The sequence below is a fragment of the Equus quagga genome, chromosome 7, assembly GCF_021613505.1.
Source record: "Equus quagga isolate Etosha38 chromosome 7, UCLA_HA_Equagga_1.0, whole genome shotgun sequence".
NCBI classification, from domain to species: domain Eukaryota; kingdom Metazoa; phylum Chordata; class Mammalia; order Perissodactyla; family Equidae; genus Equus; species Equus quagga.
In genome coordinates, this window is record NC_060273.1 from 37,443,914 (window position 1) to 37,461,808 (window position 17,895).

The window sequence follows — 17,895 nt, forward strand, 5'->3', positions numbered from 1 at the left end:
TTCTTTCATTTAGGCAAATATATTTTTCATTAAAAATGTTATTTATGTTAAAGTGTAACGGGTTTATTTTTATTTTAGAACAAAAGCTCAAAATTTTTCTGTTTAATTTCTAATATATGAATAGCAACAGATATAAACCAATCTTTGAAGTCCTCCCTAATTTTTAAGAGTATAAAAGGGTTCTGAGACCAAACTGTTTGAGAACGATCTAGCTAAATAACTTAATTCAGTCGTCAATATTTTTCAAAAAGCATTAATCGTCCTCCCATCCCCCTCCCCCATTTAGAATGTGTTCACAAGTTTCCTCCTCCTAACTATCCAATTATTCCCTTTTTATACTGTTCCTGGAATCCTTGGTCTAAAAAGAAAAGTAAACCCTTTAGGATTATTCTCTAACACAAACGCTGTGAGCCTCAAAAAAAACTGTAAAGACTATATTTAAAATCTCCTTTAAACTGGAGTTTAATTCCCTTTTGGTGTTAACGTCTAATGGCATGTAAACTGCTTATTTTCATGCCTCAATTAGTAACAGTAGTTTTTTCTTTTCCTTCTTCTTTGTGTATGTGTGCTCAGCGAGCTTGATTTAAAACTTTTAACAAGACAGACGGAAAAAAAATTATTCCAGCTGCCCTTACTGCCCAGACCAGACCACGTAGCAAGACATTTACTGTCCTAACTAGTTGAACTAAACCTTTTGCAGACTTTTACAAATCAGTGGACGTGAGCTAAAGCTTCTTGGTTCAGAGGACAAGGAAGCAGAGACGTGGCCGCTTATCACCCAAACGCAGACTCTTTCTGGGGGACTCCCGTGTCCCCCGGCTCTCGGGATCCACCGCCCGCAAGCCTTCCCCACGGGCCCTGCTCCCGACCTCAGACCAGCCTCTTCGCGTCGTCTGGGCTGAAAGGCGCACACGCCCGGGTCCCCGCGCCACCTCCCGTCACCGGGCGCCCAAGTGCGGCAGCGAGAGGCCTCCTTCCACCTCTAAACCAAAGCGGGGAGCTTTCGCTGGGCCGCCTTCTTCCTCTCTCTTCCCTCTCCCATTCTCTCTGGAGGACAGCAATAATAAGACGGGAGGTTTCACAGAGTCCGAAGTCCCTGACGCCCCTCAAGGGGCAAAAAAGTGGCTTTCCAGCCTCTCCTCGCCATCAAGGATCTCACCAGGAGACACTGCCCCCCAGAGGCGCCCCGCCCCCTCCACGGAGGCACCAGAATCCTCCTCCCCTCTCAGCCCGTCTCTGCCCGCCACGATATGGGGTTACTTTTGTGTGTCTGTTGGGGGTGAGTCTGCGGCCAGAGAGTCTGAGGAGGAGGCGTCAGAGTTGCTTGTCGCCCTGAGGAGAAGACTTCTCCTCAGACCACAAGTACCAGGACTGGCCGCGCCAAGCACCCTCATCTGCAACCGGAGAAGAGCCAGCTACCTTTTGGAATGAAGAGGCCCTAAACGGCGAGGAGCGAAGCAAACTACCGCAGCGATTCTGCAAGCCGCTCCAGCCTCGACCCAGTTTTCCCGCCACCAAGAGAAGGTGCGAGGCCACGCACAAGCTCCACCCCCTCCCCAGCGGGCGGGGGGGTGGCGCGGCGGCCCGGGTTGAGGCGCATGCGCAGCTGGAAGCCGCTTTTGCGTTTGCGCAGCGATTTCCGCCATCTTCCAACCGAGCTGCCCTGTAAAACTACATATCCCATAATCCTGCTTGGTCTCACTTTTTTTAGGCGGCAGCTGCGGCGCCTGATCGTTCATGAAGCTCCTCTTGCTTTTACTAAGTTTTCTCTGGGTTCCAGACTACCTTTTCCTTCCTCTTTTCGTTCCCCAATTCCTATTCTCCCTTTTAGTCTCCTTCACGCCCTTATTTTAATATTTTATTTGAGACTCTCCTGAACCCCACTCTCACCTCTCCCGCCCTCTTCTCAGCCACAGGCCCCGCACCCCAAGCACTGTTGGCAGGGAGAAAGGGCCACCTAGCACCCCGTGGAAGGGGCGTCGAATAGCTTTTTCCCCATTGGCCGAGGCAGGGGGCCCAAAGCAGGCCGAAATCTCTTCCCCGCCTACATTCGTTTTTCTACTAGGCGGCGCGAAGCCGCAGGGTGTGCGCTCGGGAAGGCCTGCGTGCGAGGTGGCTAGGGTGGGCGTCGGCGTCGCAGCCCCCGGGCTCAGGGCTCCTGCGCAGGCTTCGGGTGGTGGGCGGAGGCGTTGGTGTCGGGGCTGTGGGTGTGGAGGCGGAGAATAGGGCGTGGTGTCTCCAGGTGATCGCGATTCGGGGAAGGCGGAGGAGCGAGAGAACGACTCGGCCATTTCGGGGGAAGAGGAAGTTGGACAACATCGGCTGTCTTAGTGCCTTATTTTTTTTTTCTTTTCAGTTCAGCAGAGAATATTTTCCAGCGGGGTGAGTTAAAATGACCTATCGTATTTTACTGAGAACAGTTCGTAGGAAGACGGTCAGTATGCTCCGATCTTTCCCTTCCTCTACTTTTAGGTTCACCCCTCCGCTGCCTCGGAAGCTCTTCTAAGTAGGTGGGCAAAGGTGGGGGGCGGGGGGACCGGGTCATGAATAATTCATGAGGGCCGCCCCGTTCCTTATTCACGCCCCCTTCGAATCGTGCTGACGCACGTTGCGTGTACCAAACCTGAGGAAGCGACGTAACAGTCCCCGCCCCTAGGACGGAGGGCGGGGTGTCATCTCCAGCACGTGCTGCATCTACCCGCGCAAGCCCAAAAGGGTGTGCGCAGGCGCTGCCCGCTAGGGGGAGGAAGGAGGCGGGGTAGGGAGGTTGTTGGCTTTAGAGCCGGGCGGAGACCGCTGAGACTCATTCCTCAGGAACAAGGGTCGGGTGTCAAGGAGACCTTTTCACACCAGCTCCCCGTCCCCCGCCTACGGTGGGTGGGATCGCGCGCCAGAGACAAAGGATATCAGTAGGGACGGACATAGCTGCGAAGGGAAGTAGGGTGTCAATTTGGGGTGGTGGGCTTTTTGGGGGGTCGTGGGGGCTATATTTAAACTCCCGGAGCCGTTAAGTTGGTTCGTACTCCGATGCGCGCGCAACCAGGGTGGTGGCGGAGTGCGCATGCGTGATTCCGGGGCGAGAGGAACGCGCTCCAGCGGTGCGCGCTCGCGGGAAGCGGTAGTGGTAGAGGAGAAAGGGGTCGGCGCACGCGCGGTCGATTCCTCGAGTTCGGGTCTCGCGGGCATCTTGTTTTGGTCTCGCGGGCTAGTGGGGCGCGCTTTGGGGGAGGCGCTTGGGCGCGAGACTAGGCGAGAAGAGCAGAGCTGCGCGCGCACTCGGGAAAGGGGGGAGGGGAGCGGGGTCTAGGAAGGGGGGTTAAGCCCCCTAGCCCCCCTCGTTGCCCTCGACTGGGACGGAATAAGGGGAGGAAATGATCGAGATGGCGGCGGAGAAGGAGCCGTTTCTGGTGCCGGCCCCGCCGCCGCCGCTCAAAGAGGAGTCGGGCGGAGGGGGCGGCCCCACGGTGCAGCCGCACCGAGAGGCCGCCTCCGGGGAGCTCCGCGGCGGGACGCAGCGTGGGCCGGGGCCGCGCGCGCACTCGGAGGGGGCCCTGGCTTCTGGGGCCGGCAAGGAGAGCCCCAGGGCTCCATCCACCCCTCGGGGCGGCCAGGCGCAGCAGCAACGAGGGGGCGGCCCCCAGGCGCCGCCGCACGGGGAGGCCCGCTTGTCTGATCCCCACGGGCGAGCTGCTCCCCCGGACGTGGGGGAGGAGCGACGGGGAGGGGGCGGAACAGAACTGGGCCCCCCTGCCCCTCCTCGACCCCGAAATGGCTATCAGCCCCACCGGCCCCCTGGGGGAGGTGGGGGCAAGAGAAGAAATAGCTGTAATGTAGGAGGAGGTGGGGGAGGCTTCAAACATCCGGCCTTCAAGAGGCGCAGGCGGGTTAATTCGGACTGTGACTCTGTGTTACCCTCCAACTTCCTCCTGGGGGGCAATATTTTTGATCCACTGAACCTTAATAGTCTCCTGGATGAGGAAGTGAGCCGCGTACTCAATGCGGAGACCCCCAAGTCATCCCCACTTCCGGCCAAGGGGAGAGATCCGGTGGAGATCCTCATCCCCAAAGATATTACTGATCCGCTCAGTCTCAACACTTGCACTGATGAGGCCCAAGTAGTTCTTGCTTCGCCACTCAAGACTGGTCGGAAGCGGCATAGACACCGGGGACAGCACCACCAGCAGCAGCAGGCAACTGGCGGGAATGATAGCCACTCTGTGCTGCCCACAGCCCCCCTCGCGCCCTCACTCCATGGGGAGGGCACCACACAGCAGCAGCGGCATAGAGGCCAGAACCGGGATGCCCCCCAGCCCTATGAACTCAACACAGCCATCAACTGCAGGGATGAGGTCGTCTCCCCCCTTCCATCTGCCCTCCAGGGTCCCTCAGGCTCCCTTTCAGCCCCTCCAGCTGCCTCAGTTACCTCTGCACCCTCGTCTTCCTCCTCACGACATCGCAAACGTCGCAGGACTTCCAGCAAGTCGGAGGCAGGGGCTAGGGGTGCAGGCCAGGGTCCCAAGGAAAAGGGCCGAGGGAGTGGGGGAGGCCGCCACCACCTCCACCCACTACCTGCAGCAGGCTTCAAAAAGCAACAGCGCAAGTTCCAGTATGGGAATTACAGCAAGTACTATGGGTACCGCAATCCTTCCTGTGAGGATGGGCGCCTTCGGGTGTTGAAGCCCGAGTGGTTTCGAGGTCGGGACGTCTTAGATCTGGGCTGCAATGTGGGTCATCTGGCCCTGAGCATTGCCTGTAAGTGGGGCCCATCCCGCATGGTGGGCCTGGATATTGATGCCCGGCTCATCCACTCTGCCCGCCAAAACATCAGACACTACCTGTCCGAGGAGCTGCGTCTGCCACCCCAGACTTCTGAGGGGGACCCAGGGGCAGAAAGTGAGGAAGGGACCACAACCGTCCGAAAGAGAAGCTGCTTCCCAGCCTCACTGACAGCCAGCCGGGGTCCCATTGCTGCACCCCAAGTGCCCTTGGATGGAGCAGACACATCAGTCTTCCCCAACAATGTTGTCTTCGTCACGGTAAGAGGGTCCAAAGGTTTGGGGGATAGGGGCCAGGTATGAAGATGAGATTAAATGGGAACCTGGCAGGGGAAGGTTATGACCAGAGGGATTTCTGTGCATGCACTCACATGTACTCTAGGAGAACCAGAGCCTCAAGAGAAGGGTCTTAATCTGGGACTGATTCTGCTGGGTGTCTCTGCTTTTCTATAACCTAGAAGGGCGGGAGTTCTGTCTAGGGTTTTTTCTCATGTCCACAAGCCCCAAGGTAGGGACTGACTCCTGCCCTGCTCCCGGCCTGGACTATAATCCAGACCAGTCCACCTTCCCTTGGGGGCTGCTGCTGATGCTCACTAGGGGATTTGGTCCATATGAGAACTTGTCCTCCAAACTACTGAAGACGCATGAAGGGATCGGTGTCAAACGTGGAATGTCTGGTTGTAGGGGGAGGATTAGGGGATTGGCTGACTAATATTTATGGTTTCCGTCCATTGATAGGGACCTCGTTTGCAATAGGTGCAGCGTTGGTTGAAGAGTGTCAGTGGTCAGGAACGCAAGTGGATTGGCCTTAGATCATCTCCACACTGACCCTAGATAGCAGGATGGGGAAGAATCAGAAAGTCCTCTGCAGAAGGGAAGAGGCCTGTGTCTTCAGAATGTCTGTTCCCTGACTATGTATAGCTCCCCATAACATGCTCCACATAGGCCGTCTGCAGTAATAGTTGGCAGTATGTTGGATTAAGCCTGGAAGAATGGGCTTTACAGAGGGTGGTGAGCTTATCTAGAAAAGGCTTCATGAAGGATAGGGCTCCTCGTTTCTCTGGGAGAAGGGAAAGAATAGGCCTGAAACTTTGCCAGCCCCAACCACAGGGAAGAAACTACAGGTCTCCCTTTCAAACCTGGGTTAGGTCCCTTTGTATAATGTTGAGTCACTCGGCTTAATGTATGTGGGGTGGAAATAAGTACTGGACAGGGTCTTGGGAACCTCAGCATTCTTTCTCTGCAATTTGACCCAGCTTTGGAGATCTCGTGGGTAATTTGCTCAACTTAAAATTACCCAGGCGCCCTTTTTATGTTTGATTGGTTTACTCTCACTAGAAAGCAGGAGCAGGAGGGTGTAAAGCAAGAAAAGGAGACTCAAAGAGAGGGCACCATTTGGAAGTTAGTCTGAGGAGTGTCAGGGAAGATTGTGGCCAAGGGCTAAGGTAAGGCTGCGGGACTTTGTCTTAGAGGCTGCAGAGCGGGTTGTGTGGGAGCAGTGGTTCTTTCAATGCCTCTGTTGACCTCGCCCCCAATTCTTGCCCTCAGGGTAACTATGTGCTGGATCGAGATGAGCTGGTGGATGCCCAAAACCCCGAGTATGATGTGGTGCTCTGCCTCAGCCTCACCAAGTGGGTGCATCTGAACTGGGGAGACGAGGGGCTGAAGCGCATGTTCCGCCGGATCTACCGGCACCTCCGCCCTGGGGGCATCCTGGTCCTGGAGCCCCAACCTTGGTCATCCTATGGCAGGAGAAAGACTCTCACGGTGAGTTGGGGTTTCAGTGGAAATTGGGGATATCCTTCCTTTAGTTGAGGCAAGAAAGGCCTCGAGGAAGCAGAAAGAGGACTTTCTGAGCAAGGTGAGAAGGCCCCCTGGGTGGGCATCATTCTCTACCCGGGGAGAAGGCAGCGAGTTGAAATTGTCCCCTGCCCTTGTCTCTAGGAAACAATCTACAAGAACTACTATCGAATCCAGCTGAAGCCAGAGCAGTTCACTTCCTACCTGACATCCCCAGAGGTGGGCTTCTCCAGCTATGAGCTTGTGGCCACACCCCACAACACCTCCAAAGGTAGGGCTGGCTTATTTTCTTGGGGGAGGAAGGGAGGCTGGTTCTGGCAGAGAGGGTGCAGACCCTGTGGAGAGTCTTGAGGTCCTGCCAACCCCTCCTGATTGCACACTCTCCCCTCAGGCTTCCAGCGTCCTGTGTACCTGTTCCACAAGGCCCGTTCCCCCAGCCACTAAGTGGCCCCCTGAACAGAAAGTGTGAAGAAGCTGCCCGCTGCTCCTAAGGACCTGGGGGAAGAGGAGAGTGTCCCAAGGTCTTTCCTTTCTGGCTCCAAAAATAGTTTCCTTTCTTGGGTCTGCAGAGAAAGCTTTTCCTATGTTGCTGCCCCAGCCTTCTCCCTACACCTCTGGCACCTAAGCAGCAAGCTGAGCTGCGCTGGACTTAACCGTCATCTTCCTCTCCCCCAGCTCACTGGGCTGGATGGCATGGACTGTTTGCTGACCTCTGTTCTCCTAAGGCATGGGAGGTGGGGGTATCAAGTTCTCTGGCCTCTTCCTCCTGTTCTCCCAAGGAGGGGTTCCCATTTGTCCTTGGGCCTTGTCCCTAGCTGCGTCTCAGTGGACCACGGATAGATGGACTGAGGGTTAAGAGGGGTAAGCTTGGCAGGGAGGCACGCAGGTACTGTGAAAATCCTTCACTCTGCTGTCCGCCTTTGGGAGAGGGGGTTGGGTTTGGAATGTGAGAACAGCACAGTAAACTTGGTGTTTAGGGCAGTGGCCCCACACCTGTGTCTGGCACTTTCTAGCTGGCAGGGAAGGGATGGGGGCCGCCCCGAACCTGTGGAACCTGTGCCTCCTCTCTGCCCAAACTACAGGGTCTCAAGAACAGGACAGGTCTTCTGGTGGTTGGGAAAATTGTTGAATGCTAGTCTGACCTACACACAAGTATACAGAATGCCAGTCAGACAAAAGGGGTATAGTGCAAATTTTGATGTGAAACTTGAAGAGTTCGTCTCCCCTCTACAAAAATCCCATTGACAAAATTTGTGTGGGAGCTTTGGGCAGAAGGCTAACTTGGGAAGTGTTACCGGTGGAGCTAGAAAAAGTCACCTGGACCAGGCCACCACCTGCTCTAGTAGCCCACCCACCCTTTTTGTGCTGTAGAACCAGACTAATAGGCAACTTAATTAACTTGAAGCTTTTCAGTGGCTTGTCAGGTGTTCCTGGAGGTTTGAACATTCAGTCAACAAATATTAAGCACTGAGTCAGGTGTCAATAAGGGTAAAAGCAAGATCATTTTGAATAGCTGGGTGCTAGCAACTGCCTTGCAGCTTCCTTGAGCAGGATGAGGGAAGGCTTCCCTGAAGTGTAAAACGTGGGCTGAGGCCCACACGTTAAAGCGATCAGAAATAAGTGGTGCAAAGGAACACGTGTGGTGTCATCAAAAAGAAAGGTGGTAGCTGTGACTGAAGTCGGGAAAAGGCGGGGAGGGCATCTAAACCCCTGACTTGGACAGTGTTTTCTACTTGTCATCCCTATGAAGTTCCTTTTAAAAAGGGCCAAAAACTTGACTTCCAGGGAGCTTCCAACCTGAGGCTTGACCCCCAACTTAAGACTCCCAAGAAGAGTCCCATTTGTTAGCAAAACCACTTTATTCCGATAAATAGTTTTAACAAAAATAGGAAGTAGCAATCCAGGGAGCCTCCAGGTCTACGCTTCCCACCGCCTCAGCGTCCGATGCATGAGAAAGGTGTCCTCTGAAGGGCGGGGCCGGAGCTGAAGCCGGAGCGGCGGCAGCCCATCCAGGGTCAGGTGTGGAGATTCATAAAATAGTGTTTCTGGGTCACACAGGATGGTCATGTCTGGCCCTGGCCCAGGTGGGTCCTGTGGGAGTTGGAGCCCAAAGCGGGGTTAGGCTTGCGGGCAGGGGCAGAACCCGCGGCGGGGCAGGGGGCACAGGGCAGGCTCCCGCCCGGGGCCCTCACCTTCGGGGCGGGGGCTCGAGCCTGCGGCGGCAGGAGCGCCAGCTTCTCCCGCAGCGCGGCGTTCAGAACCTGTTCCTCCGGCACCTGCAGGCTCACCAGGTCTCGGAAGAGCCGCCTGGAGCGCGGCACGTTCAGCCCTGAGACCGCAGGGGGAGCGGCGGTGAGCGGCGCCCCTCGCCTCGATCCCCGCGCCCGGCCGGCCGCCTGCCCCCCTCACCCTCGGCCACGCTCTCCTCCAGGCCGCAGCGGGTCTGGAAGGACTTTCTGAGCTGTTCCTCCACGGCCTTCGCGGCATCGAAGGGGCCCCCAGCTGCGGCCCGCGCGGCCTGCAGCTCGAGGCTCAGGGCCAGGCTGCTGTGCGGCGCGGGCGCGCCCAGGTCGGGCGGCGCCGCGGGCTTCTCCCTCGTTGCGGCGGCGGCCGGCGGCAGCTCGGAGCGCACCGGGGAGGGCGGGGCCAGGCGGAAGCGAACCTGGGAGCAGAGAGCAGGGCGGTGAAGAGGTGGGCGCGGGGCCGCGGGCGGGCGGTCGGCCAGGTCTCCCCCGCAGCTCACCTGCCGCCCTTTGCGGGCCCCGCCCCGCCGCTCCGCCCGCCCCTTGCGCCGCCCGGGGCTGCGGTTCGGCCGCTGCGTGCTCTCGGAGCTCGGGCTCGGGCTCAGGCTCAGGTCCAGACCGGGCTCGGGCACCGGGGCTCCGGACTCCGGGGCGCGCGGTTCTGGGGGTGGCCCCGGGGCCGCCACGGCCTCCTCCCTTCCCACCGACTCCAACTCTGACTCCCCACAGCCCATCATCTTGGCGTGGCTGCAGGGGTGTGGGCGCTGGGGCCAAGGGTCAAAGGACCCCACTCGCCAACTCCTCTCCCCCGCCCCTCCCTCTCGCCGCTACCGGAAACCGTTATCCCTACCCGAGGAGGCTCGCCCCGTCCTATTGGGCCTCTTTAGCGTCGTTTCCTTTGCCCCGCCCCCAGGCCCGGGCTTCACAGCTGAAGCCCGTGGAAGCCCTACGGATCCTCATCGGGACCAATTCTCCTTTCGCAAACCTACCCTGTGGTGTGCTCGCCCCGCTGTGTCTTCGCCCGACTTCTGCTGGAATGCTGGCTGTGTCTGTCTGCCCTGTCCCAGCGCCAAGTGTGACAGCTTTGACTTAATGGTCCCGCGCCCTCTCATTTGGACCTCCCTACTTCGTGCCTTCACAGCATCTCCGCGAATTCTGTCGCCCCCGAACTAGAACCGGAGCTTCCCAGAATGAGTGGGTGCGAGCGGGGCTCCCTTCTGGGGCTCTGGGCGATCGTGGTTGCGCGGGCGGTAACTGCTTCATCCAGCCTTGCAGCCTTCTGCCACTTCTTAACCTTCGAGGGTCTCCTAAAATATTCCTCTCTGTAAAAATACGTATCTGTGTATTGAGTACACTTTAAAAAAAAAAAAAAGAGAGAGAAAGAAAATAAAAAAGAAAGTCTTGGTAGACTTATCCAGGACCCCTGGACTGCAGGGCAGGATCCTGGAGCTCTCGCCCGTTCCCAGTGTGCCTTGGGGCAGTTCCTCTCAGTTTTCTTCTTGTGTAAAATGTACTAAGTCGAGTTCGGAGCTCTTGAAGCTCTCCCCAAATGGGTTAATACTCAGTCAACAGGCATGTTGGCGGGCCACTTTTCAGTTTGAGAGTTTTCACATCGTTTTTCTTGCCAAGAAATGCTGTGGAAGATTATTTAGAATGGATAGCGTTGCCCGCATTTTGCAAAAAGTTTTAGAGGATGTCAATGGTGAAATGCTAGAGGCTTTCCTGCTAACGTCAGGAAAAAGAAAGTATGCCCATTACCTCTACTATTCAATTGTGAAAGGGAGTAGGGAGGTACAAATGTAAATAAATAAATACTTATATTTTTAGAAAGTGGAAGTATAACAAAAATTTTTAATAGTTCATATGAGGAAGGAGAGAATAGAATGAAGGGAAAAGAGGCTAAACTTTGCATATACTCTGTTTTATGTATCTGACTTTGGAAACCTACATGTTTTATGTGATTAAATGATAAAGATTAATTTTAAAAATCAATCTATAAAAGTTGAAAGTAAAATGAAACAAATAAACCTAAATGTATATCTTGGTGACCTAACTACACAGAATGGAGCTCTTCTGAATGACTTGAAAACACAGATCTACTCTAAGGACAAAATTAACTGCCATTTTTTTTAAAACTGCCATAAAATCTTAAATTGTATTCAGTAGTCGTATTGTTGGAAATAGGTGTAAATGTGTAAGATAAAACAATTATGTTGATGTTATCAGAACTGGAATTTTGTCATAGGAGAGGAGATATGTAGATATAAAATCAGTGATATGCAAACTTCCTATAGTCTTGAATTTAATTAGAAAGTATCTGTATGAACTCATGCTGTATTTTAGCTTAAATTAAAAAGTATATCCTGGGGCCAGCCTGGTGGCATAGTGGTTAAGTTCTCTTGCTCCGCTTGGGCAGCCTGGGGTTTGTGCATTCAGATCCTGGGCATGGACCTAGACACTGCTCATCAAGCCATGCTGTGGCAGCATCCCACATAGAAAATAGAGAAAGATTGGCACAAATGTTAGCTCAGGGCCAATCTTCCTCAGGCAAAAAGAGGAAGATTGGCAATGGATGTTAGCTCAGGGCAAATCTTCCTCACCAAAAAAGAAAAACAAAAAAGGGGGGAAAAAGTAAATCCTAATTCTTTCCACTGAAAAGCCCTTAGAAATAATGATGGACTCAGTAAGCCCCTCTGCCCCCAGAATGTGGTAGCTAATTCAATATCCCTGTACATTTAAAAACCTGTACACTAATGTTCATAGCAGCTTTACTCATAATAGCCAAAAACTGGAAACAACCTAAATGTCCTTCAACAGGTAAAGAGTTCAACTATGGTACATCCATACCATAGACTACTACTCAGCAATCCAAAGAAACAAATTATTGATCCAAACAACAAGGTGAATGAATTGCCAGGTTATTGAGCAAAAAACCAATCCCAAAAAATTACATGATGTATGGTTCCTTTTATATAACATTTTAGAAATGACAAAAGTTTAGAAACAGAAGACAGATCCAGTGGTTGCCAAGTGTTAGGGCCGAAGTGAAAGAGGTGGCAGGAGGGAGGTGGGTGTGGTCATAAAACGGCTGCACCAGTGATCCTTTGGTGCTGGAACTGTACATTTCCTACACTGTGGTGGTGAATACAGGAACCTACCCAGGTGTTAAAATTGTACAGAGCCTAATACACACAAAAAGAGTACAAAACTAGGAAATCTGAATAAGATTGGTGGATTATATGAATGTCAGTATCCGGGTTGTGATAGTATAGTATAGTTTTGCAAAATCTTACCGTGTTAGTTCATTCGGGCTGCTCTCACAGAATACCACAGACTGATGGCTGTAAACAAAAATTTGTTTCTCACAGTGCTAGCAGCTGGGAAGTCCAAGATCAAGGTACTGGCAGATTTGGTGTCTAGTGAGGAACCGCTTCCTGGTTCATGGATGGCCATCTCACTGTGTCCTCACATGGTGGAAGGGGCAACAAGGGAGCTCTGTGGGGTTTCTTTTATAAGGGCACCTAATCATCTCCCAAAGGCCCCACTTCCAAATACCAACACATTGGGGATTAGGTTTCAACATAAGAATTTGCAGGGGACACAAATATTCAGTCTATAGCAGTGTTACCGAATCAGGTTCGTTTTTGCCCACCAACCAGAGAGCCAAACACCGAGATAACAAGATTGTAGCAGAGAGAGGGTTTACTCACAAGGCAGCCACATGAGGAAGTGAGAGCATGAGCCTCAAATTCGCTTCCCCGAAAATAGGGACTCAGGGATATTTGTGGATGGGGGGCAAGGTGGTCTGAAATGTGGAGAGAGGTGATTGGAGGTGAGGAGAGGTGAGGTAACTGATGATCTGCGCAAGTGTAGTCAGACTCCATGCCTCTTCATAGGACCCATGTTCACAAAATGGCAGCATTAGCATGATGTGAGGGTGGAGTTTTTAGCCTCTTGATGTCAAAAGGTCACCTATTGGACATCTGCACGGGCCCAGTTGATGAGCTGGTGGTCTCAACTGGCCTGAAGTGGACAAGGAGTTCTAATTCCTGAAAAACAGCTCACACACCCATTCCCATGGTGACCCAGGCTCCAGGGAGACGTTAGCTGTAGGAGCCTAGTGGGAGTCAGATAGCATGCTACCTAAGCAACACAGTTAACAATGGGCGGGTTAACAGCTGAAAGTTATCATCAGTAATAGCAAAAAGGAAAAAACTGTAGTACCTAAATACTTAATCATCAAGGGCTGTTTGCCAATTTCAGCAGTTACCATTGGGGAGAACTGGGGAAAGTGTGCAAAGGCTCTTTCTGTATTATTTCTCACAACTGCATGTGAATCAACAATGATCTCAATAAAAATTTTAATGAAAGTAATGTTGGGGTTGGGAAGAGGGGCAGAGCGTGGGGGTGGGTGTATAAAGAAAACAAGATCAGTCAAATGTGAATGGTTGTCAAAGCTGGGTGATGGATACATGGGGGTTTATTATATTTTCTCTATTTTTATATATTTTGAACATTTCTATGATAAATTTTGTTGTGCTTTTTTTTGAAAAGGAGGCTGAGGTAGCTTTGGCACACAGGAAGTGTAGGAGCTGAAACTTGAAACCGCTCCCCAGGCCTTGGCTGTGCAGATGGATATAAAGGCCCCAGCCATGCATTTAGTATGCTCAGCTCCCCAACCTTAAAAGCTAGCCACTACCCCTTCCCAGGCCCAGATACAGAGACACAAACAAGCCCTTCTGTTTGCCAGCTATGCTGTGAGCCTCCAGGAAGTAGGAAGGTCACTGAGTGACTTTAAAGAAACAAGGTGAAAGTGAGGATGCGTGGGTGAAAGCGAGGGCATCAGGGGTCCCAGTCCCGCCCCCACTCTTCCTAGGAATTTTTTGGCTGAACCAGGCTGAGAGGCCTGGATTTGCTTTTCCTCTATTAAAAAAAAAAATACCTCCTTTAAGAAGGTATTGATAAGTGATGAAGACTCCTCTCTAGCCTTAACTTTAGAGTCTCCTCATAGAAGCACGTTCTATGGCTGCACCCTCTTCTGCAACGATGGACTCCAGTCACAGGCCACACCAAACCGAGCCCTGACTGGGCGCAGTGAGAAGTTGGAAGGGGGGACTCAGGAGGAGGCAGCTAGGGAAGGAATTGTAAATATGGTCCAGGAACGGACCCCCCATAAGCAAAAGAGGGGAGACACCGAAAAGCTGAACTGATCTCATTGCCTGAGACTGCCAAGCGAGGGGGCCCTGCCTCCACTCTCCAGACTGGGGAGGCCCCACCTCTGCATCATCTCCCATCCAGGGAAGGATGGGGAGAGGAGAGAAGCAGGAATGCTGAGGGAAGAGGGAAAGAGGCACAGAGAAGGCCCCTAGGAAGAGGTCATGCTGTAGGCTCTCAGGTTCTGTCTTTATGGGTCAGACCTCACCAGGTAGTGATGTTCCCTTTAGTCGTGTGGGGGGCAATCCCAGACCTGGAGCCTGGTTTGGGGAAGGTGAGTCTGGATGCTGAAAGGGTCATTCAATGTCATCTCGAGCTGCTGCTGGGCCAGACGCTATGGGTGTGACAGGTGGGACAGGAGACAGGACAGGGTCAGAGGTCCTTCAAGGGACCATGCCATTGAGTAGCAGTGGGACGTCTCCAATGTAGTGACCCACAGTGTGGCTGGGACTGCTGCAGAGGGCAGCTGGGAAGACCTGCCGGGGCATAAGGGGCAGGGGAAGAGCAAAGGCTCCATCCAGGAAGGCGCCCTCCAATAGAGCCACGACAAGTCAAAGAGACGAGATGGCAACCCTCAGCCGCCACCCTCTGCAAACCCCACCTGCGAGGACCCCTCACTTCCCGTCTCCCACTCTCAAACTGCCTCTGGTTGGGGGCCAACCCAGAGACACTTCCACACTGTGTCCCTTTCACACAGGGAGTGCTGGAAGATGAGCGTGGCCAATCTTGTACTTCAGGGGCTATGGCCCACCCCCCAGCCACACACACATCCAGGCTCCCGTCCCCACTTTCCCATCCTACCTAATCTCAGGGGCAGGCAGGGTAGACCTCCCAGCAAAATATCAAGTCTGATGTGTGTCAGCCTGAGCCCACCACTCCTTTCTCCGGACCCACAAGGAACACACCAAGATCCAGAAAGGAGGGCACGTATCAGGCTGCAGGCCAACACACTGCCTCCGAGCCCCTTGGCCTGGCCCGTCCAGCAGCAGGAAAAGGAACAGGAGGACCAGGATGAGACCCCTCATGTATGAGTGTCCAGGGATGTAGGATGAAGCCGGCTTCTGAGATGAAGGAGAGTTGAGGGTAGGGAACAGGGTCTCATTCGGAAGAAGTTGTCCACAGCCTGGGTGGGTTAGAGGAGAATGAAGAAGGGGAAATTGGATGAAGCTAGGAAAACAGAAACAGATTTTCAGGGTTGGGGGTTCAGAGAATTCATTGGAGCTGGGCTCAGCAAAGGGGAGAGGATTGGACTGAGGGCCTGAGCTTGCTGGGGAAGGGATGTCCTTAACGTGAGCATAGGGAATAGAAGGTTGATGCCAGTTGGTTGGGACCTAAAAGAGCCTGGGGAGGGGCCAGCCCGGTGGCGCAGTGGTTAAGTTCGCACGTTCCGCTTAGGCGGCCAGGATTTGCCGGTTCGGATCCCGGGTGCAGACATGGCACCGCTTGGCAAGCCATGCTGTGGTAGACGTCCCACATATAAAGTAGAGGAAGATGGGCACGGATGTTAGCTCAGGGCCAGTCTTCCTCAGCAAAAAGAGGAGATTGGCAGCAGATGTTAGCTCAGGGCTAATCTTCCTCAAGAAAAAATAAATAAATAAGAGCCTGGGGAGAGTCAGGTCAAAAACCACCAGAGTTAAGAAAGGGAATGAAGGCCATTAGCAGGGTGGGTGGGGTTAGAGCCATGAAAGATGCAGCCATATTCCAGGAAGATGGGGCCACAGGTAGGTGGAATTGAACTAAGCAGAAGGACATGGGGAAAGCTGCTGGGATGCAGGTCCTGACGGATCTCTGCCTGGCAGAGAATCAGGACCTCAAAAAAATGGGATGGGAGCACTCAATGAGGATGGACCACAGGAGATGTTGGGGGTATTAGGGCTGAAGGATGATTCCACAGAAACCTCTAGATCAGACAAACAGATGCTGGTGTGAGGTCTTCCCACAGCCCGAGGGTGGCTGGTACAAGAGAAGGATCAGAGTGCCTTGGACTCCACTCTCTGCAGTAGCCCTAGGACCATCTGCCAAACGCCACCCAACAGGAAAAGACAGGGTGGGGGCGGGCGAAGGAGAGGAGGGGGAAGGCTACAGCTGCTGGGAGGGATGGCATACAGAGAAAGGTGCCAGCTGGAGGTGAGAAGTGCTCTAGGCAAAGAGGAGAGATGGGGGTATCGGGGGCTTGGGACATCATGAAGGGACCAGGAGGCTGGGGCCATGGTCCCCAGTAGTAACCTCAGCTTGGGCAGCTGTGTAGAAGCTCGAAGAGGAACCAGGGTCAGCGGTAAAAGAGAAGAGGCCTAAGAGGGAACCAGAAGCTCTGAGGTTCTGCCTTGGTCCTGAGGCTGCAAGAGGGTCCAAGATGGCAGAGAAGGAAACCTGGCCCGAGCCCGCTGGTGTCCACTGCTGCTGAGGCTTTGGGACGCTCGGGTGGGGCAACAGGATTCTTTTCCCCCAAAACCATTGGGAAGGGGGTCCCAGCCTCCACAGACCACCACCCTCCCTTATCCAAGGCCTGAACCAGCCCCCAAACCCATCCCTTTATCACAGCCTGTGTCACTGTCCCCACCTCCCCGCAGCTGCCTCCAAGAGGTGCCCAGGCACAGACTGAACCCTCTCCTAGAACCTGGCTGCTCAACACAGAGGGACCTTAGAGCTTATGAGGAAGCCGACCCAGGGTCACCAGCTGGTAGGTAGAGAGCCAGGGCCAAAGCCCAGGGCACCTGCCTCTGTGTGGCCCTCCACCCTTCCTCTCCCCACACCCCCTGCTATTTATGCTCAGGCAAGGGGGACCATCTTCCCCAAAGCCCAGCACAGGGTCCACCACTGAAGGAAAAAATAAATGTTCAAATACAAGAGAAAAGTTCTCTTTTCAGGTTGAAAATGCTGTCGCTGTATCTGACAATTTGAGATTTGATTGATGTGGGGATTTAAAACAATGGCCGAAAATTCTTTGACACTCCTTCCATTGAGAGGTGGCATCTCTGTGCCCTCCCCTTGAATCTGAGCAGGAGTGTCACCCGGCTGCACCTTCAGCTGAAGCAACTCTGCTTCCCCCAAGCCAGCCACCCCACCAGCTGGGAGAGGGAGGGAGGGCAGGTGGCGAAGGCCAGGCTGAGGGTAGTCCTGCTGAGGGTCCCCCAAGGAGCTGGGGTGCCTTCTTTTGTTATGTAAATTAAGCAACTCTCATGGTAAGAGTCAAATTTCATTCTTATCCTGGCTGCCAGGAAGCTCAATGTTAAAGTTTGGGCCACATTGCAATAACTAATCTTGGCCTAGGTTTCTAGCACGTTTCTTTCCTTCTAGGCATAAAAAATGAAGGGAGCACCTACATCACAGGATTGTTGGGAGGATTCCAAGAAGATATTTACCAGCTTTCAGAACCTACTGATGCTAGGCGTTATGCTAGCTGCTTCAAACAAAACCCTGTGCTGCATTATGACTCCCCTTTTGCAGATGAGGTAATACACCTGCAAACAGAGAGGCCAAGTGATTTGCTCAAAGTCACACAGCAAGTAGATATAGGAAATAGGACTCTGCTCTAGTGCTCTTTTCACAGATCGGAAAGATAACGCATGTGTGACAGCCCCTAAAGCAGTGATGGTTTCCTTCCTTCCATCTTCAGGCTCCCTCAGCCCACCTAGACATCCCTTAGATGGGGTCCTTCTTACCCGGCAGTGTGACCATCAGTTTACCCCTCTCACTGTGAGCTGGCAAGGTTGGGGACTGTAGTGAATCACCTTTCAAAGCACCCCAGGCAGGACCTAGCTCCCAGTAAATGTTTGTTGGGTGAATGAAAACCACATCACTTGCATCCCATTACTCATTTTAAAGCTCCTTCATTCATCCCACAAATCTCGACTGAGCACCTG

The 17,895-nt window shown here is 53.4% G+C and overlaps 2 protein-coding genes across 4 annotated transcripts; one reads left to right on the forward strand and one right to left on the reverse strand.

The window, feature by feature from the left end:
• Nucleotides 1–1,747: 1,747 nt before the first annotated feature.
• On the forward strand, nucleotides 1,748–7,565 carry MEPCE (methylphosphate capping enzyme). 2 transcript variants are annotated; one of them, XM_046667404.1, is made up of 5 exons: nucleotides 1,748–2,112; nucleotides 2,357–5,036; nucleotides 6,324–6,542; nucleotides 6,720–6,846; nucleotides 6,967–7,565. In XM_046667404.1, the coding sequence occupies exons 2-5, from the start codon at nucleotides 3,372–3,374 to the stop codon at nucleotides 7,017–7,019; spliced, it is 2,064 nt and encodes a 687-aa protein (XP_046523360.1). In that variant the 5' UTR covers nucleotides 1,748–2,112; nucleotides 2,357–3,371; the 3' UTR covers nucleotides 7,020–7,565. The 2 variants fall into 2 exon arrangements, with proteins under 2 accessions (XP_046523360.1, XP_046523359.1); XM_046667403.1 differs by lacking the exon at nucleotides 1,748–2,112 and having other exon boundaries at nucleotides 2,129–5,036.
• A 144-nt stretch (nucleotides 7,566–7,709) lies between these two features.
• On the reverse strand, nucleotides 7,710–11,097 carry PPP1R35 (protein phosphatase 1 regulatory subunit 35). Of its 2 annotated transcripts, XM_046667406.1 has the most exons (4): nucleotides 9,319–11,097; nucleotides 8,985–9,237; nucleotides 8,768–8,904; nucleotides 7,710–8,666 (listed from the first exon to the last, which is right to left on the reverse strand). In XM_046667406.1, the coding sequence occupies exons 1-4, from the start codon at nucleotides 9,553–9,555 to the stop codon at nucleotides 8,493–8,495; spliced, it is 801 nt and encodes a 266-aa protein (XP_046523362.1). In that variant the 5' UTR covers nucleotides 9,556–11,097; the 3' UTR covers nucleotides 7,710–8,492. The 2 variants fall into 2 exon arrangements, with proteins under 2 accessions (XP_046523362.1, XP_046523361.1); XM_046667405.1 differs by having other exon boundaries at nucleotides 8,985–11,097.
• Between the last annotated feature and the right edge of the window lie 6,798 nt (nucleotides 11,098–17,895).

Coding starts and splice junctions, on each gene's coding strand:
- MEPCE (XM_046667404.1), top strand. CDS start 3,372: ATGATCGAGATGGCGGCGGAGAAGGAGCCGTTTCTGGTGCCGGCCCCG. Junction 5,037..6,323: donor ACAATGTTGTCTTCGTCACG/GTAAGAGGGTCC, acceptor TCTTGCCCTCAG/GGTAACTATGTGCTGGATCG. Junction 6,847..6,966: donor ACCCCACAACACCTCCAAAG/GTAGGGCTGGCT, acceptor CTCTCCCCTCAG/GCTTCCAGCGTCCTGTGTAC.
- PPP1R35 (XM_046667405.1), bottom strand. CDS start 9,555: ATGATGGGCTGTGGGGAGTCAGAGTTGGAGTCGGTGGGAAGGGAGGAG. Junction 8,905..8,984: donor GGAGGAGAGCGTGGCCGAGG/GTGAGGGGGGCA, acceptor CTGCGGTCTCAG/GGCTGAACGTGCCGCGCTCC. Junction 8,667..8,767: donor CTCGAGCCCCCGCCCCGAAG/GTGAGGGCCCCG, acceptor CAACTCCCACAG/GACCCACCTGGGCCAGGGCC.